This window comes from Oncorhynchus masou, chromosome 26, assembly GCF_036934945.1.
Source record: "Oncorhynchus masou masou isolate Uvic2021 chromosome 26, UVic_Omas_1.1, whole genome shotgun sequence".
In the NCBI taxonomy this organism is placed as follows: Eukaryota; Metazoa; Chordata; class Actinopteri; order Salmoniformes; family Salmonidae; genus Oncorhynchus; species Oncorhynchus masou.
In genome coordinates this window covers 9746520-9769394 of record NC_088237.1, presented here as the reverse complement: position 1 = coordinate 9769394, position 22875 = coordinate 9746520, and the positions used below count along the sequence as shown (strand labels likewise).

General features: G+C 43.3%; 1 protein-coding gene across 1 annotated transcript in view; it reads left to right on the top strand.

The window, feature by feature from the left end:
• The first annotated feature begins 10207 nt into the window (after window positions 1–10207).
• Window positions 10208–22875, top strand: part of LOC135514761 (ras-related and estrogen-regulated growth inhibitor) — a 43543-nt gene continuing 30875 nt past the window's right edge. The window contains exons 1-2 of the mRNA XM_064938328.1: window positions 10208–10461; window positions 15346–15519. Coding sequence (XP_064794400.1) covers window positions 15459–15519 — 61 coding nt within the window. The 5' untranslated portion in view covers window positions 10208–10461; window positions 15346–15458. The remainder of the gene's footprint in view (window positions 10462–15345; window positions 15520–22875) is intronic.

The following is a 22875-nucleotide window of genomic DNA, read 5'->3' as shown; positions in this document are numbered from 1 at the left end:
AAAGAGTATTGGTGAATCTACTGGTCTGGCCACTGAATCGAACATGCAGAAGTATTCGTCAACGATCCAGTACACATAGCGGTACTGGGGGTAGTTCATTCAGGTGTTGCAGTAGAACAAGGGCTGTGCAGCACAGCAGGAGCATCTGCAGGAATAGGTCGACAAGACAGCGGTCGCCCAGGTGTATGTCATCTGCTCATAGATCTCAGGTTTCTACACCAACATGTCTTTGCCTGTGTACCCGGAATCTCACTCTTCAGAGGGTCTCTGGCGTGACCTTCTTCCTTTGGACTTCGGAGGCTGTGCCAGTGTCAAGCGGGCTCTTCATCATCCCGCATATCTGCATTCAGGTCCTTGGTGTAGGTGGCTGTGACCTCCAGAGCTCAAACCTTACAGGTCCTGCTCTCCTTTCTCTATGAGACCGAATAGCATCTCGTTAATGTTATTGGGAGGGCTCTCTAGGGACTGGGCATGGGCCGGCCACTAATCACTTTCAAATTAATTTACAGAGCTATGGATGTTACCACAGACAATCCATGATTGTACATTTGGTTACATCGACCTTGTTTACAAACATTGGAGTAAAGCAAGTTTATATTTGGGGTTCTTACAGGACAGTAAAAGGGCAAATCCACCACTTATCAATTTAATTAGTATTATTTCCGGCACAATACCAGTGTTAATGTGAAACAGTGCATTTCTATGTTTTGTTGAAAAAGTGATTTTCAAATGGTGAGATTTGCAATGACGGGGAGCATGAAAATACCCTCCCTTGGGCTAGAAACTCTTTGCAGGTTTTGAAAATCAGTTTTTTTACTTTTATCATTCATAAATCCAAAAATGGGTGTAGACTGAAATTGTTGCTATTGCGTAAAATTGTTCAATGGTTTTACTGACTTAAGTTCATATTAGGAAATCACAGTCAATTAAAAATAATTCTTTAGGCCCTAATCTATGGATTACATATGACTGGCAACACAGATATGCATCTGTTGGTCACATACCTTTAAAAAAAATGGTAGGGGAGTGGATCAGAAACCAGTCAGTATCCGGTGTGACCACCATTTGCCTCATGCATTGCCCCACACACCCTTCGCATAGAGTTGATCAGGCTGTTGATTGTGGCCCGCGGAATGCTTTCCCTCAACACTTCAATGGCTCTGCGAAGTTGCTGGATATTGGCGGGAACTGGAACACGTCGATCCAGAGCATCCCAAACATGCTTAATGGGTGACATGTCTGAGTATGCAGGCCATGGAAATGTGTACAGAGCCTTACGACAATGGGCCTCAGGATCTTGTCAAGGTATTCAAATGTCCATTGATGAAATGCTATTGTGTTTATTGTCCGTAGTTTATGCCTGGCCATACCATAATCCCACAGCAACCGTGTGACACTGTTCACAGCTTTGACATTAGCAAGCTGCTCGCCCACACGACGCCATACAGGTGGTCTGTGGTTGTGAGGCTGGACGTCCTGCCAAATTCTCTAAAACGATGTTGGAGGCGGCTTATGATAGAGAATTGAACATTCAAGTGTCTGGCCACAGCTCTGGTGGATATTTCTGCAGTCAGCATGCCAATTGTCCGCTCCCTCAGCTTGAGACATCTGTGGCGTTGTGTAACGAAACAACACATTTTAGTTGCCTTTTATGGTCCCCAGCACAAGGTGCACCTGTGTAATGATCATGCTGTTTAATCAGCTTCTTGAAATGCCACACCTGTCAGATTAATGGATTATCTTTTCAAAAGATAAATGCTCACTAACATGGAACATTTCTGGGATCTTTTATTTCAGCTCATTAAACATGGGACCAACACTTTACATTTTTGTTGAGTGTGTATCTATATAACATTTAGCAGACACTTTCACCCATAGCAACTTAGTTATGTGTGCATAACATGTTTAAGTATGGTGGTCCTGGGAATTGAACCCACTATCCCGGCGTAGCAAGCGCCATGCATTACCCACTGAGCTACAGAGGATCTTCATCATGTCCATAATCAGGGCATGAAAAGAAAATATCCATCAAGGCACCCCCAAAACAAATCGCAGTATTACTTTTTGACTGCTATGCGGTTGCAGGTCCATAGGTCCATGCCTTGCATATGCAGGCACATGCACAGATCGAGGTCTGGGTGCCTGAGCACCTGCCCTTCTGAAAAGTGCCCTTTCAGATTGGTGCTGTTTTTTTTCAGTTTTAGGGCTTTATTCAATCTGTATCACTGAAGAGTTATAGATTGTGTGATAGACTGGTAAAATATCTTTATAGTCCTATGTTCCCTTTTGTTATAGAATTGTAGGCTGTAAGACTAGAGGATCTCCTAAAAACACTGACCCCTAGTGGTCTAAATTTTGCCTTTGACCTCAGGCAATTTTTATGAACAAATATGAACATATCCTTTCCTCAGCTTGCACTTTAGATGTTACCTTTGATGATGCTTATGCGTTATGTCTCAACCACGACTACATGTAACAAAGATTAAATTACATGGAACCATTGAAATACACTATATATACAAAACAGTGGCGGTCAGTGCCATTTAAGATGAGGGAGGGGGATTTTTGTTTTTCATGACCATGGCCTTATTTCTATTACAGTATATTGGATGACTCTCATTCATATTCCATTCAACCCAGACAGGATGATCACATCAGTGACTCAACCCACTCAGGTGACGCACCCCCTCCCAGGGACGGTATGAGAGAGCCCCAGTAAGCCAGTGACTTAGCCCCTGTAATAGGGTTAGAGGCAGAGAATCCCAGTGGTAAGAGGGGAACCGGCCAGGCAGAGACAGCAAACCTTTCCGTTCACCTTCCACCTTCCCACACTCAATCATATGACCCACTGAAGAGATGAGTCTTCAGTAAAGACTTAAAGGTTGAGACCGAGTTTGCGTCTCTGACATGGGTAGGCAGACCGTTCCATAAAAAAGGAGCTCTATAGGAGAAAGCCCGGCCTCCGGCTGTTTGCTTAGAAATTCTAGGGACAATTAGGAGGCCTGTGTCTTGTGACCGTAGCGTACGTGTAGGTATGTACGGCAGGACCAAATCAGAGAGATAGGTAGGAGCAAGCCCATGTAATGCTTTGTAGGTTAGCAGTAAAACCTTGAAATCAGCACTTGCTTTGACAGGAAGCCAGTGTCGGGAGGCTAGCACTGGAGTAATATGATCAAATTCTTTGGTTCTTGTCAGGATTCTAGCAGCCGTATTTAGCATTAACTGACGTTTATTTAGTGCTTTATCCGTGTAGCCAGAAAGTAGAGCATTGCAGTAGTCTAACCTAGAAGTGACAAAAGCATGGATTAATTTTTCCGCATCATTTTTGGACAGAAAGTTTCTGATTTGTGCAATGTTACGTAGATGGAAAAAAGCGGTCCTTGAAATGGTCTTGATATGTTCTTCAAAAGAGAGATCAGGGTCCAGAGTAACGCCGAGGTCCTTCACAGTTTTATTTGAGATGACTGTACAACCATTAAGATTAATTGTCAGATTCAACAGAAGATCTCTTTGTTTCTTGGGACCTAGAACAAGCATCTCTGTTTTGTCCGAGTTTAAAAGTAGAAAGTTTGCAGCCATCCACTTCCTTAATGTCTGAAACACATGCTTCTAGCGAGGGCAATTTTGGGGTGCACAACATTGTTGTCACCATATTAGCTAAAGTAACGTCAAAGTCATTATAACTAATAGAACTAACCTGTTAGTAAACCCGCTACAATCAGTAATGTTACAGTGTACAGTCAGTAAGCAGTTACACCGATGGCAATAAATTAGTAATACCAAAAGTTTACCATGACTTGTAAGAGTTCCAGTGTTGTGTTGGAAAGTCATAGCCAGCTAGCTAACAAAGCATCCCTCTGGTTGAGAAGGGTGTTTCAGTAGGCTAAACTAGCTAGCAGCATTTGCTAGCTAAGTAAGTGAAACTGGAAAGAAATGACAATCTCTCTATTTCTCTCTTGCGTCTCCTTCATTTTGGAAGAAATGAATTTGTTCAAAACTGTTCAACTATTGTCTTTCTCTGTTTTTGAGTCAGCTATTCACCACATTTTATACACTGCAGTGCTAGCTAGCTGTAGCTTTCAGTGCTGTAGCTTTCAGTGCTAGATTCATTCTCTGATCCTTTCATTAGGTGGACAAGGTTAGTTCATGCTGCAAGATCTCTGACAGGCTGGAGGATGTCCTCCGGAAGTTGTCATAATTACTGTGTAAGTCTATGGAAGGGGGTAACAACCATGAGCCTCCTAGATTTTGTATTGAAGTCAATGTACCCAGAGGAGGACGGAAGCTAGTTGTCCTCCAGCTACACGATGGCACTACCCTACAGAGTGCTGTTGGGGATACTGTAGACCTTCTTTGCAAAATAGTGTGTTTTAATCAATTATATGGTGACATGGTTATACACTACTCAAAAAATAAAGTGAACACTTAAACAACACAATGTAACTCCAAGTCAATCACGCTTCTGTGAAATCAAACTGTCCACTTAGGAAGCAACACTGATTGACAATAAATTTCACATGCTGTTGTGCAAATGGAATAGACAACAGGTGGAAATTATAGGCAATTAGCAAGACACCCCCAATAAAGGAGTGGTTCTGCAGGTGATAACCACAGACCACTTCTCAGTTCCTATCGTTCCTGGCTGATGTTTTGGTCACTTTTGAATTGCTGGCGTTGCTTTCACTCTTTCACTAGCATGAGACAGAGTCGAGAACCCATACAAGTGGCTCAGGTAGTGCAGCTCATCCAGGATGGCACATCAATGCGAGCTGTGGCAAGAAGGTTTGCTGTGTCTGTCAGCGTAGTGTCCAGAGCATGGAGGCGCTACCAGGAGACAGGCCAGTACATCAGGAGACGTGGAGGAGGGCAACAACCCAGCAGCAGGACCGCTACCTCCTCCTTTGTGCAAGGAGGAGCAGGAGGAGCACTGCCAGAGCCCTGCAAAATGACCTCCAGCAGGCCACAAATGTGCATGTGTCTGCTCAAACGGGCAGAAACAGACTCCATGAGGGTGGTATGAGGGCCCGACGTCCACAGATGGGGGTTGTGCTTACAGCCCAACACCGTGCAGGACGTTTGGCATTTGCCAGAGAACACCAAGATTGGCAAATTCGCCACTGGCGCCCTGTGCTCTTCACAGATGAAAGCAGGTTCACACTGAGCATGTGACAGACGTGACAGTCTGGAGACGCCGTGGAGAACGTTCTGCTGCCTGCAACATCCTCCAGCATGACCGGTTTGGCGATGGGTCAGTCAGGGTGTGGGGTGGCATTTCTTTGGGGGGCCGCACAGCCCTCCATGTGCTCGCCAGAGGTAGCCTGACTGCCATTAGGTACCGAGATGAGATCCTCAGACCCCTTGTGAGACCATATGCTGGTGCGGTTGGCCCTGGGTTCCCCCTAATGCAAGACAATGCTAGACCTCATGTGGCTGGAGTGTGTCAGTAGTTCCTGCAAGAGGAAGGCATTGATGCTATGGACTGGCCCGCCCGTTCCCCAGACCTGAATCCAATTGAGCACAACTGGGACATCATGTCTCGCTCTATCCACCAACTCTATGCACCACAGACTGTCCAGGAGTTGGCGGATGCTTTAGTCCAGGTCTGGGAGGAGATCCCTCAGGAGACCATCCGCCAACTCATCAGGGAGGTCATACAGGCACGTGGAGGCCACACACACTGCTGAGCCTCATTTTGACTTGTTTTAAGGAAATTACATCAAAGTTGGATCAGCCTGTAGTGTGGTTTTCCACTTTAATTTTGAGTGACTCCAAATCCAGACCGCCGTGGGTTGATAAATTTGATTTACATTGATCATTTTTGTGTGATTTTGTTGTCAGCACATAATATTTCATTCAGATCTAGGATGTGTTATTTTAGTGTTCCCTTTATATTTTTGAGCAGCGTATTAAGTATAGTTTTACCTTTATAATGATAACTATTTGAATGTTTTACAATTAATGAAATCACTGAGGAGGATGGTCCTCCCCTTCCTTCTCTGAGAAGCCTCTACTGATACACCCCTCCAAATTAGTGGATTTGACTAATTCAACCACACCTGTTGCTATTAAATCGAGCACACAGCCGTGCAATCGCCATAGACAAACATTGGCAGTAGAATGGCCTTACTGAAGAGCTCAGTGACTTTCAACGTGGCACCATCATAGGATGCCATCTTTCCAACAAGTCAGATCAGCAAATTTTTGCCCTGCTTGAGCTGCATCGGTCACCTGTGAGTTCTGTTATTGTGAAGTAGAAACATCTAAGAGCAACAATGGCTCAGCTGCGAAGTGGTAGGCCATACAAGCTCACAGAACTGGACTACCAAGTGCTGAAGCGTGTAAAAATCATATGTCCTCGGTTGCAACACTCACTACTTAGTTACAAACTGCCTCTGGAAGCAACATCAGCACAAGAACTGTTCATTGGGAGCTTCATGAAATGGGTTTCCATGGCCGAGCAGCCGCACACAAGCCTAAGATCACTGTGCGTAATGCCAAGCGTTGGCTGGAGTGGTGTAAAGCTCGCCGCCATTGGACTCTGGAGCAGTGGAAAGGCGTTCACCATCTGGCAGTCCGACGAACTAATCTGTGTTTGGCGGATGCCAGGAGAACACACTCTGCCCCTATTCATAGTACCAACTGAAAAGTTTGGTGGAGGAGAAATAATGGTCTGGGGCAGTCTTTCATGGTTCGGGTTAGGCCCTTTAGTTCCAGTATAGGGAAATCTTAGCATAAAGGGAAATCTTAGCATACAATGATATTCTAGACAATTATATGCCTCTAACTTTGTGGCAAAAGTTAGGCGAAGGCTCTTTCCTGTTTCAGAATGACAATGCCCCCATGCACAAAGCGAGGTCCATACAGAAATAGTTTGTTGAGATCGTTGTGGAAGAACTTGATTGGCCTGCACAGAGCCCTGATCTCAACTCCATCGAACACCTGATGAATTGGAACGCAGACTGCAAAAGCTAGGCCTAATCAGCCAACATCAGTGCCAGACCTCACTAATGCTCTTGTGGCTGAATGAAAGCAAGTCCCTGCAGTAATATTCCAACATCTAGTGGAAAGCCTTCCCAGAAGAGTGGAGGCTGTTATAGCAACATATCGTTGCCCATGATTTTGGAATGAGATGTTCGATAAGCAGGTATCCACATTCTTTTGGTCATGTAGCGTATATATACACTACTGGTCAAAAGTTTTAGAACACCTACTTATCCAAGAGTTTTTCTTATTTTGTACATTGTAGAATAATAGGGAAGTCATGAACTATGAAATACCACATATGGAATCATGTCGTAACCAAAACATTGTTAAACAAATCAAAATATATTTTAGATTTTAGATTCTTCAAAGTAGCCACCCTTTGCCTTGATGACAGCTTTGCACACTCTTGCCATTCCCTCAACCAGCTTCACCTGGAATACTTTTCCAACAGTCTTGAAGTAGTTCCCACATATGCTGAGCACTTGTTGGCTGCCCAAACCATCTCAATTTGGTTGAAGTCGGGTGATTGTGGAGGCCAGTTCATCTGAAGCAGCTCTCCTTCTTGGTCAAATAGTCCGAACACAGCCTGGAGGTGTGTTGGGTCATTGTCCTGTTGAAAAACAAATGATAATTACACTAAGCACAAACCAGATGGGATGGCGTATTGCTGCAGAATGCTGTGGTAGCCATGTTGGTTAAGTGTGCCTTGATTTCTAAATAAATGTCACGTTCTGACCTTTATTTCCTCTGTTTTGTATTTATTTAGTATGGTCAGGGCGTGAGTTGGGTGGGCAGTCTATGTTTGTTTTTCTATGTTTTGGGGTATTTCTATGTTTCAGACTAGTATGGTTCTCAATCAGAGGCAGGTGTCATTAGTTGTCTCTGATTGAGAATCATACTTAGGTAGCTTGGGTTTCACTGTGTGTTTGTGGGTGATTGTTCCTGTCTTTGTGTTTTGCACCAGATAGGGCTGTTTTTGGTTTTCCACGTTTGTTGTTTTTGTAGTGTTCATATTTATCTGTGTGAATTAAATATGAATCAAAGTAACCACGCCGCGTTTTGGTCCTCCTCTACTTCACCACAGGAGAACCCTTACAATAAATCACACCGTGTCACCAGCAAAGCACCCCCACACCATCACACCACTTCCTCCATGCTTCACGTGGGAACCACATGTGGAGCTCATTTGTTCACCTACTCTGTCTCAAAGACACGGCAGTTGGAACCAAAAATCTCAAATTTGGACTCATCAGGCCAAAGGACAGATTTCCACCGGTTTAATGTTCATTGCTCGTGTTTCTTGGCCCAAGCAAGTCTCTTCTTGTTATTGGTGTCCTTTAGTAGACCATGAAGGCCTGATTCACGCAGTCTCCTCTGAACAGTGGATGTTGAGATGTGTCTGTTACTTGAACTCTGTGAAGCATTTATTTGGGCTGCAATTGCTGAGGCTGAACTTATCCTCTGCAGCAGAGGTAACTCTGGGTCTTCCATTCCTGTGGCAGTCCTCATGAGAGCCAGTTTCATCATAACACTTGATGGTTTTTGTGACTGCACTTGAAGAAACGTTCAAATTTTCCAAATTGACTGACCTTCATGACTTAAAGTATTGATGGACTGTCGTTTCTCTTTGCTTATTTCAGCTGTTATTGCCATAATATGGACAAGTAGGGCTATCTTCTGTTTACCACCCCTACCCTGTCACAACACCAACTGTTAGGCTCAAATGCATTAAGAAGGAAAGAAATTCCACAATTGAACATTTTAACAAGGCAGACCTGTTAATTGCAATGCATTCCAGGTGACTACATCCATGAAGCTGTCATCAAGGCAAAGGGTGGCTACTTTGAAGAATCTCAAATATAAAATATATTTAGATTTTTTTTAACACTTTTTTTGGTTACTACATGATTCCTTATGTGTTATTTCATAGTTTTGTTTTTATTTTTCAACAATGTAGAAAATAGTAAACAAATAAAGAACTCTTGAATGAGTAGGTGTATCAACTTTTGGCTGGTACTGAATATGTTAAATGTTGGCTACAGGAGCATTAGATAATTAGCTATGAATGTATTTTTTTTTGTGGGGGGGCACTTTGAGCACCTGCCCCTCCAAAGGTCTGTGCATGGCCCTGCTCATATGGTTCTACAGTTATTGTATCAGAATATAAAGCTGGAATTCTGACCAATAGGGTTGCTCTCTATATCGCCAGTCTGGTGGACTTTGGAGAAAAGGTTCCTCTCACCCACACTGATGATCACTGTGCGCCAGGGAATGTGAAAAACATCAAATAGCCCTCTTTTTCTCGCAAACTGCACAACAGATCTCAAATGAAATGAAGGCCACCTTATTTACAAAGCCTTTATCAACTCTTTATGCAAAAAAATATATATAAGCAAAGGAAACTAACTAAGGATTCTGTTGATAAGAAATCTTAGGACAGGTCAATGGACATTTCCTCTCAGACCAATTTACAGCCAATGACATTTTAAATGTTCAAATCCATCCGACCTCAGTAAGATCAACCTTATCCAAATAGTGAGCATATAACAATATCATATACTTTACATCTTTTGTACATATATTTTTGATTTAACCGTTATTTAACTATGACGGCCCACCAAAAGGCAAAAGGCCTCCTGCAGGGAGGGGGGCTGGGATTAAAAGTAAAAAAATGTATAAAATATCAATCTAGGACAAAGCACACATCAGGACATGAGACAACACAACAAAAAGAGAGACATAATAAGACCACAACATAACAAGGCAGCAACACATGACAACACAGCATGGTAGCAACACAACATAACAACAACATGGTACAAACATTATTGGGCACAGACAACAGCACAAAGGGCAAGAAGGTAGAACATCTGATTATCTGACTAAAATTGCTGCATTTTTTGTTGATGTGATAAAATTAGGCTACAGAGAGAGAGAGCGAGAGACTGCTCTTGCACTTGTCCACAATCTCTGTTTTAAAATAGTAACCAATCATTACTTTCAATACAATACCATGATATATCAATTGATTAATCCAATTACATTGTAACCTAATTATTTATTTGTTCACCTTTTGAGTCTAGCCTACGGTGTTTTATTTCATTTTAATGACGGCAGAGGGCCCTAGTGTCTTCCGCTTCCATCTGCATCAGATGCAACGGTATGCAGCGCGCCAATATGCTATCAAAAACAGAAGTTCAGTAGATCCACTCCGTGTCTTGCAGCTGACCCTCGTTTGGCGATACCTTGACAGTGCGGGTGGTTGACCACAGTTCAGTCTGCTTGGATCAGAGGACAAGTAGATGTGTCCACCTTGCGCTCCTAAGACTCTAAGGGGAACGCTGGGTCCGAATCTGTTGGAATCGAGTGAAGACATCGCCTCTCCTTGTCACAAGCTGTAGAAACATTGATGAACTTTTGTTCCTCCATCGCAGCTGTTTTCAGAACAAGGATTGTTTTACGTTGACCAGTCGTTTGGTGAGTCAATCTTTTATTATGAGATTAAGATTGGAATGACATTGGTCTCCAAAAGTAACCTAACAGAAGTCACTTGGTTGTTCATATGGCTACATTAAATGAGATCTAAAACTGTAAAAACGACGTTAAGTAAGTCAGTTTACTTTATTTAGTTTCATATCTATTTCTCATTTTTCTAAAGTAATTATGCAATCTCCCGTTCTATTTCCACATACGCTTTGGTTCCACGTCAGTAGCATGTCAATGTCACCTGTAGACTAATGATGTGACACATCTCCTACCTACCTGTGGCAGACAACTATGATATGTTTTCTGCGGCTCATATTGGATAGGAACAAATAATTCAAGCACAATCTGTCACATGCATCCTACTGGTTAGAGTGTTGGGCTAATAACCAAGCGAAAGGTCGCTGGTTCGAATGCCCGAGCTGACAAAGTGAAAATCTGTCGCTGTGCTCTTGAGCAATAGGCGCAGTGAATCAAATTAGGGTTATGTGACAATAAAACATCTATACACTAAAGAAAGGGCCAAACGCATAAACAATGGATCAAATTCAGCCCATTATATTTTCACATGCAAAGAGAACGGGGTTTCTATTATATCTGTAGGCCAATTAAAATGCTCAAGGAAAGACATTACTTGAAGCTGTACTTTGTTTGTTCATAATATAAAACATGAGCAATGGAGTAAACTTAGTTTTTTGTTTGGTAATAATAAGGCAAGACCGTTGTAGTAAGCCCAAAAAGGAATGTTTAAGTCATATTCTTACAAAAACAATGGGTATGTCATTAATTGAAACAACTAGAAATGTTACATACTGTGGCTTGAAGATAGTCTAATATGTCAGTTACCCCAATTCCCTGTGCAAGCCAAGCAGTGAGAATTATCACATTGCTGCTGCTCATTTCGCATTCATGTCATCTAGGACTTGAGCTGGCTGTGTGGAGTGTAACAGATCTGATGTTCTCAGAGTACACACACACACACACACACACACACACACAGACCAGGGTTCGCACGGGATTGGCGAGGGGACTGCCGAGAGGCAACCACTGCTTAATACCATAAGTTCAATATGACAGAATGAAATAATGGAATTTTACATTGTGAGGTCTTTCAATGTGATCTTTCAATGTGATGTGCCCTTCAACTTACCACCTGGAAAGATTGGAATGTTATTGTATTATATTATCCAGGCAGGGTGCAGCCTACTGAAATACACACAATTAGTGTTGAACCTTTTCAACAGCTTCTTCAACAGGTATGGAAAAGTGAACATTGAAAATACATCTTTGCTAATGTCATTTGCCACATTGACTCTGATAAAACAGTGCACACATCAGGCAGGTTTTTAGTGTCCCTTTGAAAAAGCGGTGGTTTTTGGAGGTCTTTCTTTAGCGTGTGGTGCACTATGGCTCAAAGCACTGACTCAGGTCTCCACCCAGGGTTTGGAAGCATTCAGCCTGTAATTCCATCTACTGAAGTAACTACGACACCACCCACATTCACTGTTGACTCAACATTAAATGACATAAATGGCACTGGGGACTGGGCATGGGCACAGAGCTCTGGCTTTGGCGTGGAAAGAAAAATAAATGTGCTTATTTGGAGTGTTTAGACAAGGTCTCGAGTGTACAGCCCTCAGGTGAAACGCCAGCACGTTGTATTTTCCTCGTCCTCGCTTTTAACAGGCTTTAATGGTTCTTAAGCAATGAATCTTAAAGTTGTGTAGAGCATAGATTTACAGAGAGGCAATGCAACTATCACCCATATATCTCCCCTCCCCTCTCTCTCTCACACACATCACCATACAGTATGCTCAGATCTCACTATCGCCCAAGGCTCTTTGCGGCAGGATTCGTTATTATTTTTTTAACTCCAGATGTGTTTAATTTGTCACCAAGTCTGCCCCGGCCTCATTCTCCCCTGACCACTTAGCAGCCACTTAACGCAATCCATCACAGGACTTATTGAGCCTATTCATCTGGCCTCCCCTTTATTACAGATAGAGTGTGGGCCAAGGGAAGTGGCAATGCCGTTAGCAGGATGAGGGAGTGTGTGTGTGTGTGTGTGTCCCGCCTTGGTTCTACTTGACCACGGTGGGTGCTCGGAAGAGCTCTAGCCTCACGGATGGGGAATATTGTTTAAATGTTGTTGCAACGTTGTGATACATGTGTCTCCAAAGCGAGACAGCCGTTGAAGCCAGACGGATAGAACCTTCAGCTTCCCTTGGCAGGAGAGAAACGTTGTGAGATAGATGATGCTAATTTCTCACTCTGGAAAGAGAGAGAGAGACGGAGCTTGGCACTGCAGCCCCTGGTGCAGCAGCATAAGGCTGTATAAACCCAGAGTGGTGGTGTGGCCTCAGAAAGAGGTCTCCTGGGTCTCTCTGTTTATTGGGTCTGGATGGGGAAATGGGGGGATAGATGATGGGAGGGGAGCGATGGAGAGGATGACCTCAGCGATGTTGACTGAGACACTCGTTTGCCACTCAAGCCCCTTCGGGAGGCTAGGACAGGGCACAGACGGTGCACAATCATACCATATAAGGGCTCAATTTGAGAGGGAAGGCTAGGAGAGTGCTGTGTGACTGTACACAACAAGACAGTGAGGGGGTGAGTGTTATTGAGGGATGGCTGTCGATGGCACCAGTGCCAGGGTCTGAAAGAGATTGTGATTGGATAATTGGAGGTAATTCACCGCACTTCGTGATCTCAGCCAACCTGGTGTGAATAAACTGTCTGTGTCTCAAATGACACTACTCTAGTCAAAAGTGGTTCTCTATGTATGGAATAGGGTTCCATTTGGAACGCAGACAATTTCACTCAGTATAAATGGTGTACTGAGCAGCACCCATTTTCTAAATAAGGGGGGAAAAACGCAATTGGAGCTGCCAGCCCAGGACGTAGACATACATTTGTACTGTGTTAATTAAACAGTGTTCATTTCGTAGTTGAAGAGAGAATGTGCAGTCGTTTCCCGTCATTCCTCATAAAAAGGTGAAGCATAGTACATCTATGCGTGATGTTTGGAGTTTATTTCTGTCAGTTATCTTCAGCGTCAGCAGCAACACAGATCGGCTGGTTTCTAGCTAAACAGATTAGTGCTGAATTGACTGTTATTTAGAGCACGGACTCATTGGCTTTATTTCTGAATGAATAATTTCAGAAGACTGCCCTCCCACATATGTGCGCACTCAATTTCTCTCTCTCGCTCTCTTTTTCTCTCTCTCTCTCGCTCTCTCTCTCTCTCCCAGATATTAATGCACCTGCTAACAGCCTGCCGCGCAAAAAAAGGAGTATGTGACGCATATCAGTGGTGATGCTGTTGCTCGCGGTAACGCTTCTGCAGATGGGCCTCATCCATCCTTCAGTTGGTGTGTGTGTGTGTGTGTGTGTGTCAGGGCTAAGCCATTGATAAACAGGAGCCATAGCACCCTGACACATCCACAGCTTCTCGGAGAGGTTCACATTGCCTCTCCCTCCCCAGTGATATGGAGCTCCTTTTATATAATAAGAGATTATCAGAATGATGAACTGCCTGTCAGCACGAGGATGGCCAGAAAGACCTGCAGCCACCTGTTACCCTGAGCCAAAATGGCTTACAGCGCATTGAGGGTCTTTAAATTAGCACACCATTGACAGCCATTTGACAGCGTCAAAGTACATTACACCTGATTTCTCATTACGAAGAAAACTACACTTACACTCATTATACATTTATTTCCTGCATTAGACATAAACATGCTTTTCTCGGATCCAGAGACCTCAACCCACATAAACCGGACAACCTCGAATCGCGTGCCTTTTCCATTTTGACGACTCACTGCCTTGGGAATTGTATATTAAAGGCTTCTCGTCTGTCATTTCACATAGCTTCAGATCCCAGCAGGAAATACCAGTCCAAAGTTTGAGAACACCTACTCATCCAAGGCTTTTTCTTGATTTTTTTACGATTTTCTACATTGTAGAATAATAGTGAAGACATCAAAACTATGAAATAACACATATGGAATCATGTAGTGGTTTCTTTGCAGCAATTTAACCATGAAGGCCTAATTCAGTCAGTCTCCTCTGAACGGTTGATGTTGAGATGTGTCTGTTACTTGAACTTTGTGAAGCATTTATTTGGGCTGCAATTTCTGATGCTGGTAAATGTAATGACCCCATCCTCTGCAGCAGAGGTAACAGTGGCTCTTCCTTTCCTGTGGCGGTCCTCATGAGAGCCAGTTTCATCATAGCGCTTGATGGTTTTTGCGACTGCACTTAAAGAAACGTTCAAAGTTCTTGAAATGTTCAGTATTGGCTGACCTTCATGTCTTAAAGTAATGATGGACTGTTGTTTCTCTTTGCTTATTTGAGCTGTTCTTGCCATAATATGGACTTGCCATAATATGGACTTGCCATAATATGGTCTTTTACCAAACAGGGCTATCTTCTGTATACCCCTTACTTTGTCACATCACAACTGATTGGCTCAAACGAATTAAGAAGGAAATAAATTCCACAAATTAACTTTCAAGAAGGCACACCTGTTAATTGAAATTCCAGGTGACTACCTCATGAAGCTGGTTGAGAAAATGCCAAGAGTGTGCAAAGCTGTCATCAAGGCAAAGGGTGGCTATTTGAAGAATCTCAAATATAATATATATATATATATATATATATATTTTTTTTTTGTTTAACACTTTTTTGGTTACTGCATGATTCTATACGTGTTATTTCATAGTTGTGATGTCTTCACTGTTATTCTACAATGTAGAAAAGAAAAACCCTTGAATGGTGTTCTAAAACTTTTGAGGTAGTGTACATCTAAGTTGATTTGTGACAAAGCTGTTTCATATTAAAGCCTTAAAGCCGTATTTGATGGTTTTGCTTTCCCAGACATCCCAGCTCCCGTGTCTTGAACTGAGGATGGGTCGCTGATCCCGGAACCCGCTGTGCAATCTATCAGCTCTGTGATTGGTCCGATCTGGTTCCAGTCACTACCTGCTGCCATGGCGAAGAGCCCTGAGGTGAAGCTGGCCGTTTTCGGAAGAGCAGGAGTGGGTAAATCAGGTAGGAGGACCGCTATCTGTCTGCTTGCCTGCCTCCCTGCCTGTCCGTTCGCTGTACAGTACAGTATATGTATGTGCCTAATGCCTATCTGTTGGACTGTTTACACAATTTTCTGTCTGTTTCTCTCTGTCTGTCTTCCGGCTGTCTGTCTTTCCAGGTTTGTGTCTTTCTCTTTGTTCATCTATTGGAGTGCATCAGTGAGCTTTGGCTTATGGGCTTATTTTTGTTAGAAGAGCAGTATTTGTTTTAGTTCCCATGTTTCAGTGATGTTTACACTAGAAACAATCTACTAAAATAACCGCTGATTGTTGTTCTGGTCTGAAGTACCCTTACTTTACCCAAGGCAATTCAACACATTCTGAATCACCGTTGCAAACTGCCTTAACGCTCCTGTATAGCCTAATGCACATGGCAAACGGGGCACCATATTTAGTATGCTGTTTAGGACAATATCTGCAGTAGCTAACAAGACAATGAAGAGCATATGTCTCTTGCACGGCACAAATGAAGACCGATTGCTCTCCATGGCGTTTGAAAATATTTCTTTGAATGTTATCCATGTTTAATCATCCCATTATGTAACACTGATGTCTGTGAAGGTCAAATCAGGGACTGTTTTCCATGATAACCCATATAGTATTGTAAGTATTGTACACTATACAGGCAGGCAACAGGATGTACTTCGCAATGAACATGTATTATTAACCACTAATAGGTCATGTGGAATAAGGAATACCACTTCTATAAAAGGGAAGTATGAGTTTTACAGCCCAGCCCTGTACATTGCAAGACTTTACACACATCATCCAACTATGACAGCCAAATTCAACTAGCGGAGCGTGGTCGTGGTCCAGACCCAGAGAAGGGTTGTTCGGTCCGTATTGACATCTCATTTAGTTAAATAAAAGTAAATACACCATTTTTAGACCGCTTTCAAAAATCAACCAGGTGCCGCAGCCTCTCTAACTCAGCAACCTCGCTTTCTCTCTCGACGCAACGCTCACCTCTACCAGTGCCCCGTCTATTCCAATCGCGAGGTTACATGCAAATACATGAGGCTACGGAACCTCGGGACAAGCAGGCAGACATAAACAGAAGGATTTGACCACGGTTCACCTGTTAATAACGCAGATAGGAGCTTAGTTACAAGTATATTTAGTAATATGGCTTTTTTTATTTTCTTTTTTAATACAAATTTTCGCCGAAAAGAGTATTTTCAAAGACGTGTAGACAAAACGTAATTCTCCCCACACCCAGCACAAAACCAATGTGCCTGATATGCATTGAGTCCGCAGCCCTCGTGAAAAGTGCCAATGTTGCATAGTAATATCGATCCAGTGTATACCCTAACCACGGAGGTGAGAACAAACAAGGTTAACCAACTCAAAGTCCTGGTCAATTCCCTGACAGCCCAACTACATTTATTGGGAGTGTTCACTGAGGATAGCCTGGGTTTTGGGAAAACACAACAACAACAAATTCTGACGCTTATTTGGTTAAAGAATGGATGCGTGCAGCTGCTGACACCTTGCTTGAAGCTAAAACAAAAATATGAGCTCAGAGAAAAGATCAAACAGATCCCACCGTCAGGTTCCACACCAATGAGGAGAATGACATCTTAGCTGAAGATTTATTAACGTCATAACTTGGATGAGGCCATTCAGAATGCATCATGCATTTCATTAGCTGTGGATGATTCAACAGATAACAATGATAATGCCCAGCTTCTGGTGTTTGTCAGATTGTATAATGAAACAAAGAAGGAATCCTGTGAGGAGCTGTTGGGCTTAACAAATCTAGAAACACACACACACACACACACACACACACACACACACACACACACACACACACACACACACACAACACACACACACACACACACACACACACACACACACACACACACACACACACACACACACACACACACACACACACACACACACACACACACACACACACACACACACACACACACACACACACACACACACACACACACACACACACACACACACACACACACACACACACACACACACACACACACACACACACACACACACACACACACACACACACACACACACACACACACACACACACACACACACACACACACACACACACACACACACACACACACACACACACACACACACACACACACACACACACACACACACACACACACACACACACACACACACACACACACACACACACACACACACACACACACACACACACACACACACACACACACACACACACACACACACACACACACACACACACACACACACACACACACACACACACACACACACACACACACACACACACACACACACACACACACACACACACACACACACACACACACACACACACACACACACACACACACACACACACACACACACACACACACACACACACACACACACACACACACACACACACACACACACACACACACACACACACACACACACACACGGAGAGGATACCCCATAAGGGATGCTGACAAAAAGTGGGAGAGATCTGAAGTCAGTGGTCTCTATCAGCACAGACGGAGCTCCTGCCTTGATAGGAACAGAGAGGGGACTGGTTGCACATTTGAAAAAGGACCACCCTAAACCTGACAGCATCACCCATCAATCTGTGCTGTGTGTCAGCCTAGGAAAAGAGTATTCTGAGGATATGACAACGATGATGAAACTTTTGAGAGCAACATCGTCCCGATAACACCGCCTGCTACGAGGCTTTCTAACAGAGGCCAATGCCAGTTTTGCACAACAATATCATATTGCTCAGCAAATGCAGGGTTTTGGAATGCTTTTGGGCCATTTGGGAGGAAATCAAAGCCTTTCTTATCAGCGCAAAAGAGTGATAAGGCAACCCAGTTTCCTGAGTTTTTGGAAGATGAGGAAAAGATGGAAACAGTTGCATTTTTGACAGACATCACATCACACCTTAATCAACCATGTTAAGCTGCAGGGACGGGACAACACAGTGTGTGATATGATAACAGCAGTCCGGGCTTTCCGGAAGAAATTGGAGCTTTGATGACTCACTGTTGGAAGAGAACTGCTGCTGCTCATCCAGAACCCCTTCATGGTCACAAATGTGACAACGTTGTCAGATAAGCAAAACAGATCAGATGGGTAGATGTTGCAAAACGACAATATGGAGTTGATTGCGCTGCAATAAAATGTGTCTTTGAAGGAGCAGGCTGGTGGTTGTGACCTTGTTACTTTCTGGGGGAAAGACGGTGCCTGTAGCTGATGTCCATTTTCTCAAGAAACTGGCACGACACATCCTGACCATGTTTGGCTCCACATACAGCTGTGAATCAGCCTTCTCCACAATGAACTTTTTTTTTTGAAACAAATACCACACCGGGCTCACCGATGAACACCTGCAACGTTATCTGAGTTGCTCGCACACCATTTGTGCCAAAGTTCAAAGCATTGGCAGGAGACAGAAAGCCCAATTTCTCTCATTGATGCAAGAGCCAGGCCCAGAGTGGCTTACACATGAATATTGCCCACAGTATTACAGTGCCTTGCGAAAGTATTCGGCCCCCTTGAACTTTGCAACCTTTTGCCACATTTCAGGCTTCAAACATAAAGATATAAAACTGTATTTTTTTGTGAAGAATCAACAACAAGTGGGACACAATCATGAAGTGGAACGACATTTATTGGATATTTCAAACTTTTTTAACAAAGCAAAAACTGAAAAATTGGGCGTGCAAAATTATTCAGCCCCCTTAAGTTAATACTTTGTAGCGCCACCTTTTGCTGCGATTACCGCTGTAAGTCCCTTGGGGTATGTCTCTATCAGTTTTGCACATCGGGAGACTGAATTTTTTTCCCATTCCTCCTTGCAAAACAGCTCGAGCTCAGTGAGGTTGGATGGAGAGCATTTGTGAACAGCAGTTTTCAGTTCTTTCCACAGATTCTCGATTGGATTCAGGCCTGGACTTTGACTTGGCCATTCTAACACCTGGATATGTTTATTTTTGAACCATTCCATTGTAGATTTTGCTTTATGTTTTGGATCATTGTCTTGTTGGAAGACAAATCTCTGTCCCAGTCTCAGGTCTTTTGCAGACTCCATCAGGTTTTCTTCCAGAATGGTCCTGTATTTGGCTCCATCCATCTTCCCATCAATTTTAATCATCTTCCCTGTCCTTGCTGAAGAAAAGCAGGCCCAAACCATGATGCTGCCACCACCATGTTTGACAGTGGGGATGGTGTGTTCAGGTTGATGAGCTGTGTTGCTTTTACGCCAAACATAACGTTTTGCATTGTTGCCAAAAAGTTCAATTTTGGTTTCATCTGACCAGAGCACCTTCTTCCACATGTTTGGTGTGTCTCCCAGGTGGCTTGTGGCAAACTTTAAACGACACTTTTTATGGATATCTTTAAGAAATGGCTTTCTTCTTGCCACTCTTCCATAAAGGCCAGATTTGTGCAATATACAACTGATTGTTGTCCTATGAACAGAGTCTCCCACCTCAGCTGTAGATCTCTGCAGTTCATCCAGAGTGATCATGGGCCTCTTGGCTGCATCTCTGATCAGTCTTCTCCTTGTATGAACTGAAAGTTTAGAGGGACGGCCAGGTCTTGGTAGATTTGCAGTGGTCTGATACTCCTTCCATTTCAATATTATCGCTTGCACAGTGCTCCTTGGGATGTTTAAAGCTTGGGAAATCTTTTTGTATCCAAATCCGGCTTTAAACTTCTTCACAACAGTATCTCGGACCTGCCTGGTGTGTTCCTTGTTCTTCATGATGCTCTCTGCGCTTTTAACGGACCTCTGAGACTATCACAGTGCAGGTGCATTTATACGGAGACTTGATTACACACAGGTGTATTGTATTTATCATCATTAGTCATTTAGGTCAACATTGGATCATTCAGAGATCCTCACTGAACTTCTGGAGAGAGTTTGCTGCACTGAAAGTAAAGGGGCTGAATAATTTTGCACGCCCAATTTTTCAGTTTTTGATTTGTTAAAAAAGTTTGAAATATCCAATAAATGTCGTTCCACTTCATGATTGTGTCCCACTTGTTGTTGATTCTTCACAAAAAAATACAGTTTTATATCTTTGTGTTTGATGCCTGAAATGTGGCAAAAGGTCGCAAAGTTCAAGGGGGCCGAATACTTTCGCAAGGCACTGTATATTATTATTACAGGCCCACAGTGACTTTCTTATCATTCAGATGATTATCTTCAGTTCTCCAGGAAACGTGCAGTGTGTTACATGTAAGTATTATTTAATCATTCAAGGCCCATGTACAATGGTTCACAGTGCTAAGACAACTGTGCAACCACTTTTGTTCTTCAGCAATGATGCGCATGTTTTACAATTCAAAATGAAGAATTTGTAATTCATTTTATCGTCTCATTTAATGTATTTAATGAACATTTTATATCGCAACATGTTTCGTAACGCTGTCGACGACTCTGTTTGTTACCACGCTGTACCGCAGTGCCAATAAAGAGCGATATCCATCCGGACCGTTGCCACCCGAGGGACATTTGTGTCACTGGACCTCCTGAAATAGTCGTTGAGTAGCCCTGTCCTGTGACGTTCTTGCCATAAAGAGATTTAAATCTGATCATGGCTCGCAGAAACAAATGTTCAAAACCACATGACTCTCAACACAATAAATGAGAGAGAGTGTACTGCTCTCCAGCACAGAGTGTACTGATAAAAGTCTGAGGAAAAGGGGGCGAGGAGACATTTAGGCTAGCAGCTTTGTGGTGTATCAGGCACCAGTTTGTAAAACATTTTCATTTGAAGACTCAATCCAAACTTGAAAGAAGAGGTCAGACGGATCAGTGTGCTTCTCAGAAGTCCAGCCGTTGCAACTCTCAAACTGACGTCTTTGACCAAACAGTTTGCCGATGACAGCTTTAAATTGGTGACAGCCACCTCCAACGTCTCAATTACAAGAGAAAGTCACCGCCTAGTGAAAGGAATATGACGAAACATTGGCACTTGGCCAAAGCTAAGTGCTTTTGCTAATTTTCTGTACAATTCTACAGATTCCAATGTCAAATATACGTGTTATGTTTTTCAACCGTATCGGCTTACTTACATCCAGAAAGACAGGGGTTATCAGTGGATAAGGAGAGAGTTTGAGTCAGAGAGAAGGTGGGTGTGATTGCTTTCGGGGGAAATTATCGATAGCCGGGTTAACCTGACAGAACCACTGCGGTGTTTTCCGGAAGCTAAGACCCGGAGCTTTTTTGCAAATTGACACTTGCATTAAGGATTTTAGGGTTAGAGTAGAACGTGCAGTAGGCCATTACTCTACCTTTTGTATTATTTATTTAACCTTTATTTAACTGGGCAAGTCAGTTAAGAACCAATTCTTATTTACAATGTTGGCCTACCCTGGCCAGACCCTAACACGGACTACTCTGGGCCAATTGTGCGCCACCCTATGGGACACCCAATCACGGCCGGTTGTAATACAGCCTAGTTACCAACGTAATTAGGGCAATAAAAATCTATGTTTTGCTATACCCGTGGTATACGGTCTGATATACCACAGCCGTCCGCCAATCAGCATTCAGTGCTCGAACCACTCAGTTAATAATACATGTAAATATGATAAATATTACCACACTTGCAAGGGGATGATTCATCTTGTCTCTTCAATGAGTATCATAGATTCTCCATGTGGTACATAACATCAGATTACTCAAACCTCGTTCAGGGCTCACAAATATGTCTGTTTATGATGACGATAGTCAGGATGACATACACAGTTACGCACATCCCACAGACTATATGGATATTTATTTTTTAAGCCGCAGTGCTTGTTGACACAATGCCCACTTAACCCGGAAGCCAGCTGCGCCAATGTGTCGGAGGAAACACTGTGCGCCAGGCGACCATGTGAGTGTGCACTGCCCCCAGCCCACCACAGGAGTCGCTAGTGCGCGATGGGACAAGGACATCCCTGCCGGCCAAACCAAATCCTAACCCGGTTGAAGCTGGGCCAATTGTGCGCCGCCCCATGGGTCTCCCGGTCGCGGCCGGCTGCGACAAAGCCTGGACTTGAACCCAGAATCTCTAGTGGCACAGCTAGCACTGCGATTATGTGCCTTAAACCACTGCATCACTCGAGAGGCCTTCATAAAAGGTACTTTATTAGAGTTATTGGAGTATGAGTTGGCACAAAAACATTCTGGCTTCAGTGCAAACCTATCGCCCCCTTCCTCAAAAGGAATCTCCTTACATTGGAGTGCACAGTACATCTTCTGCCTCTGTTTCCAATAGATTCTTGTTTTCTGTGGTGACTTTCAGACTGTCTGCATCACCTC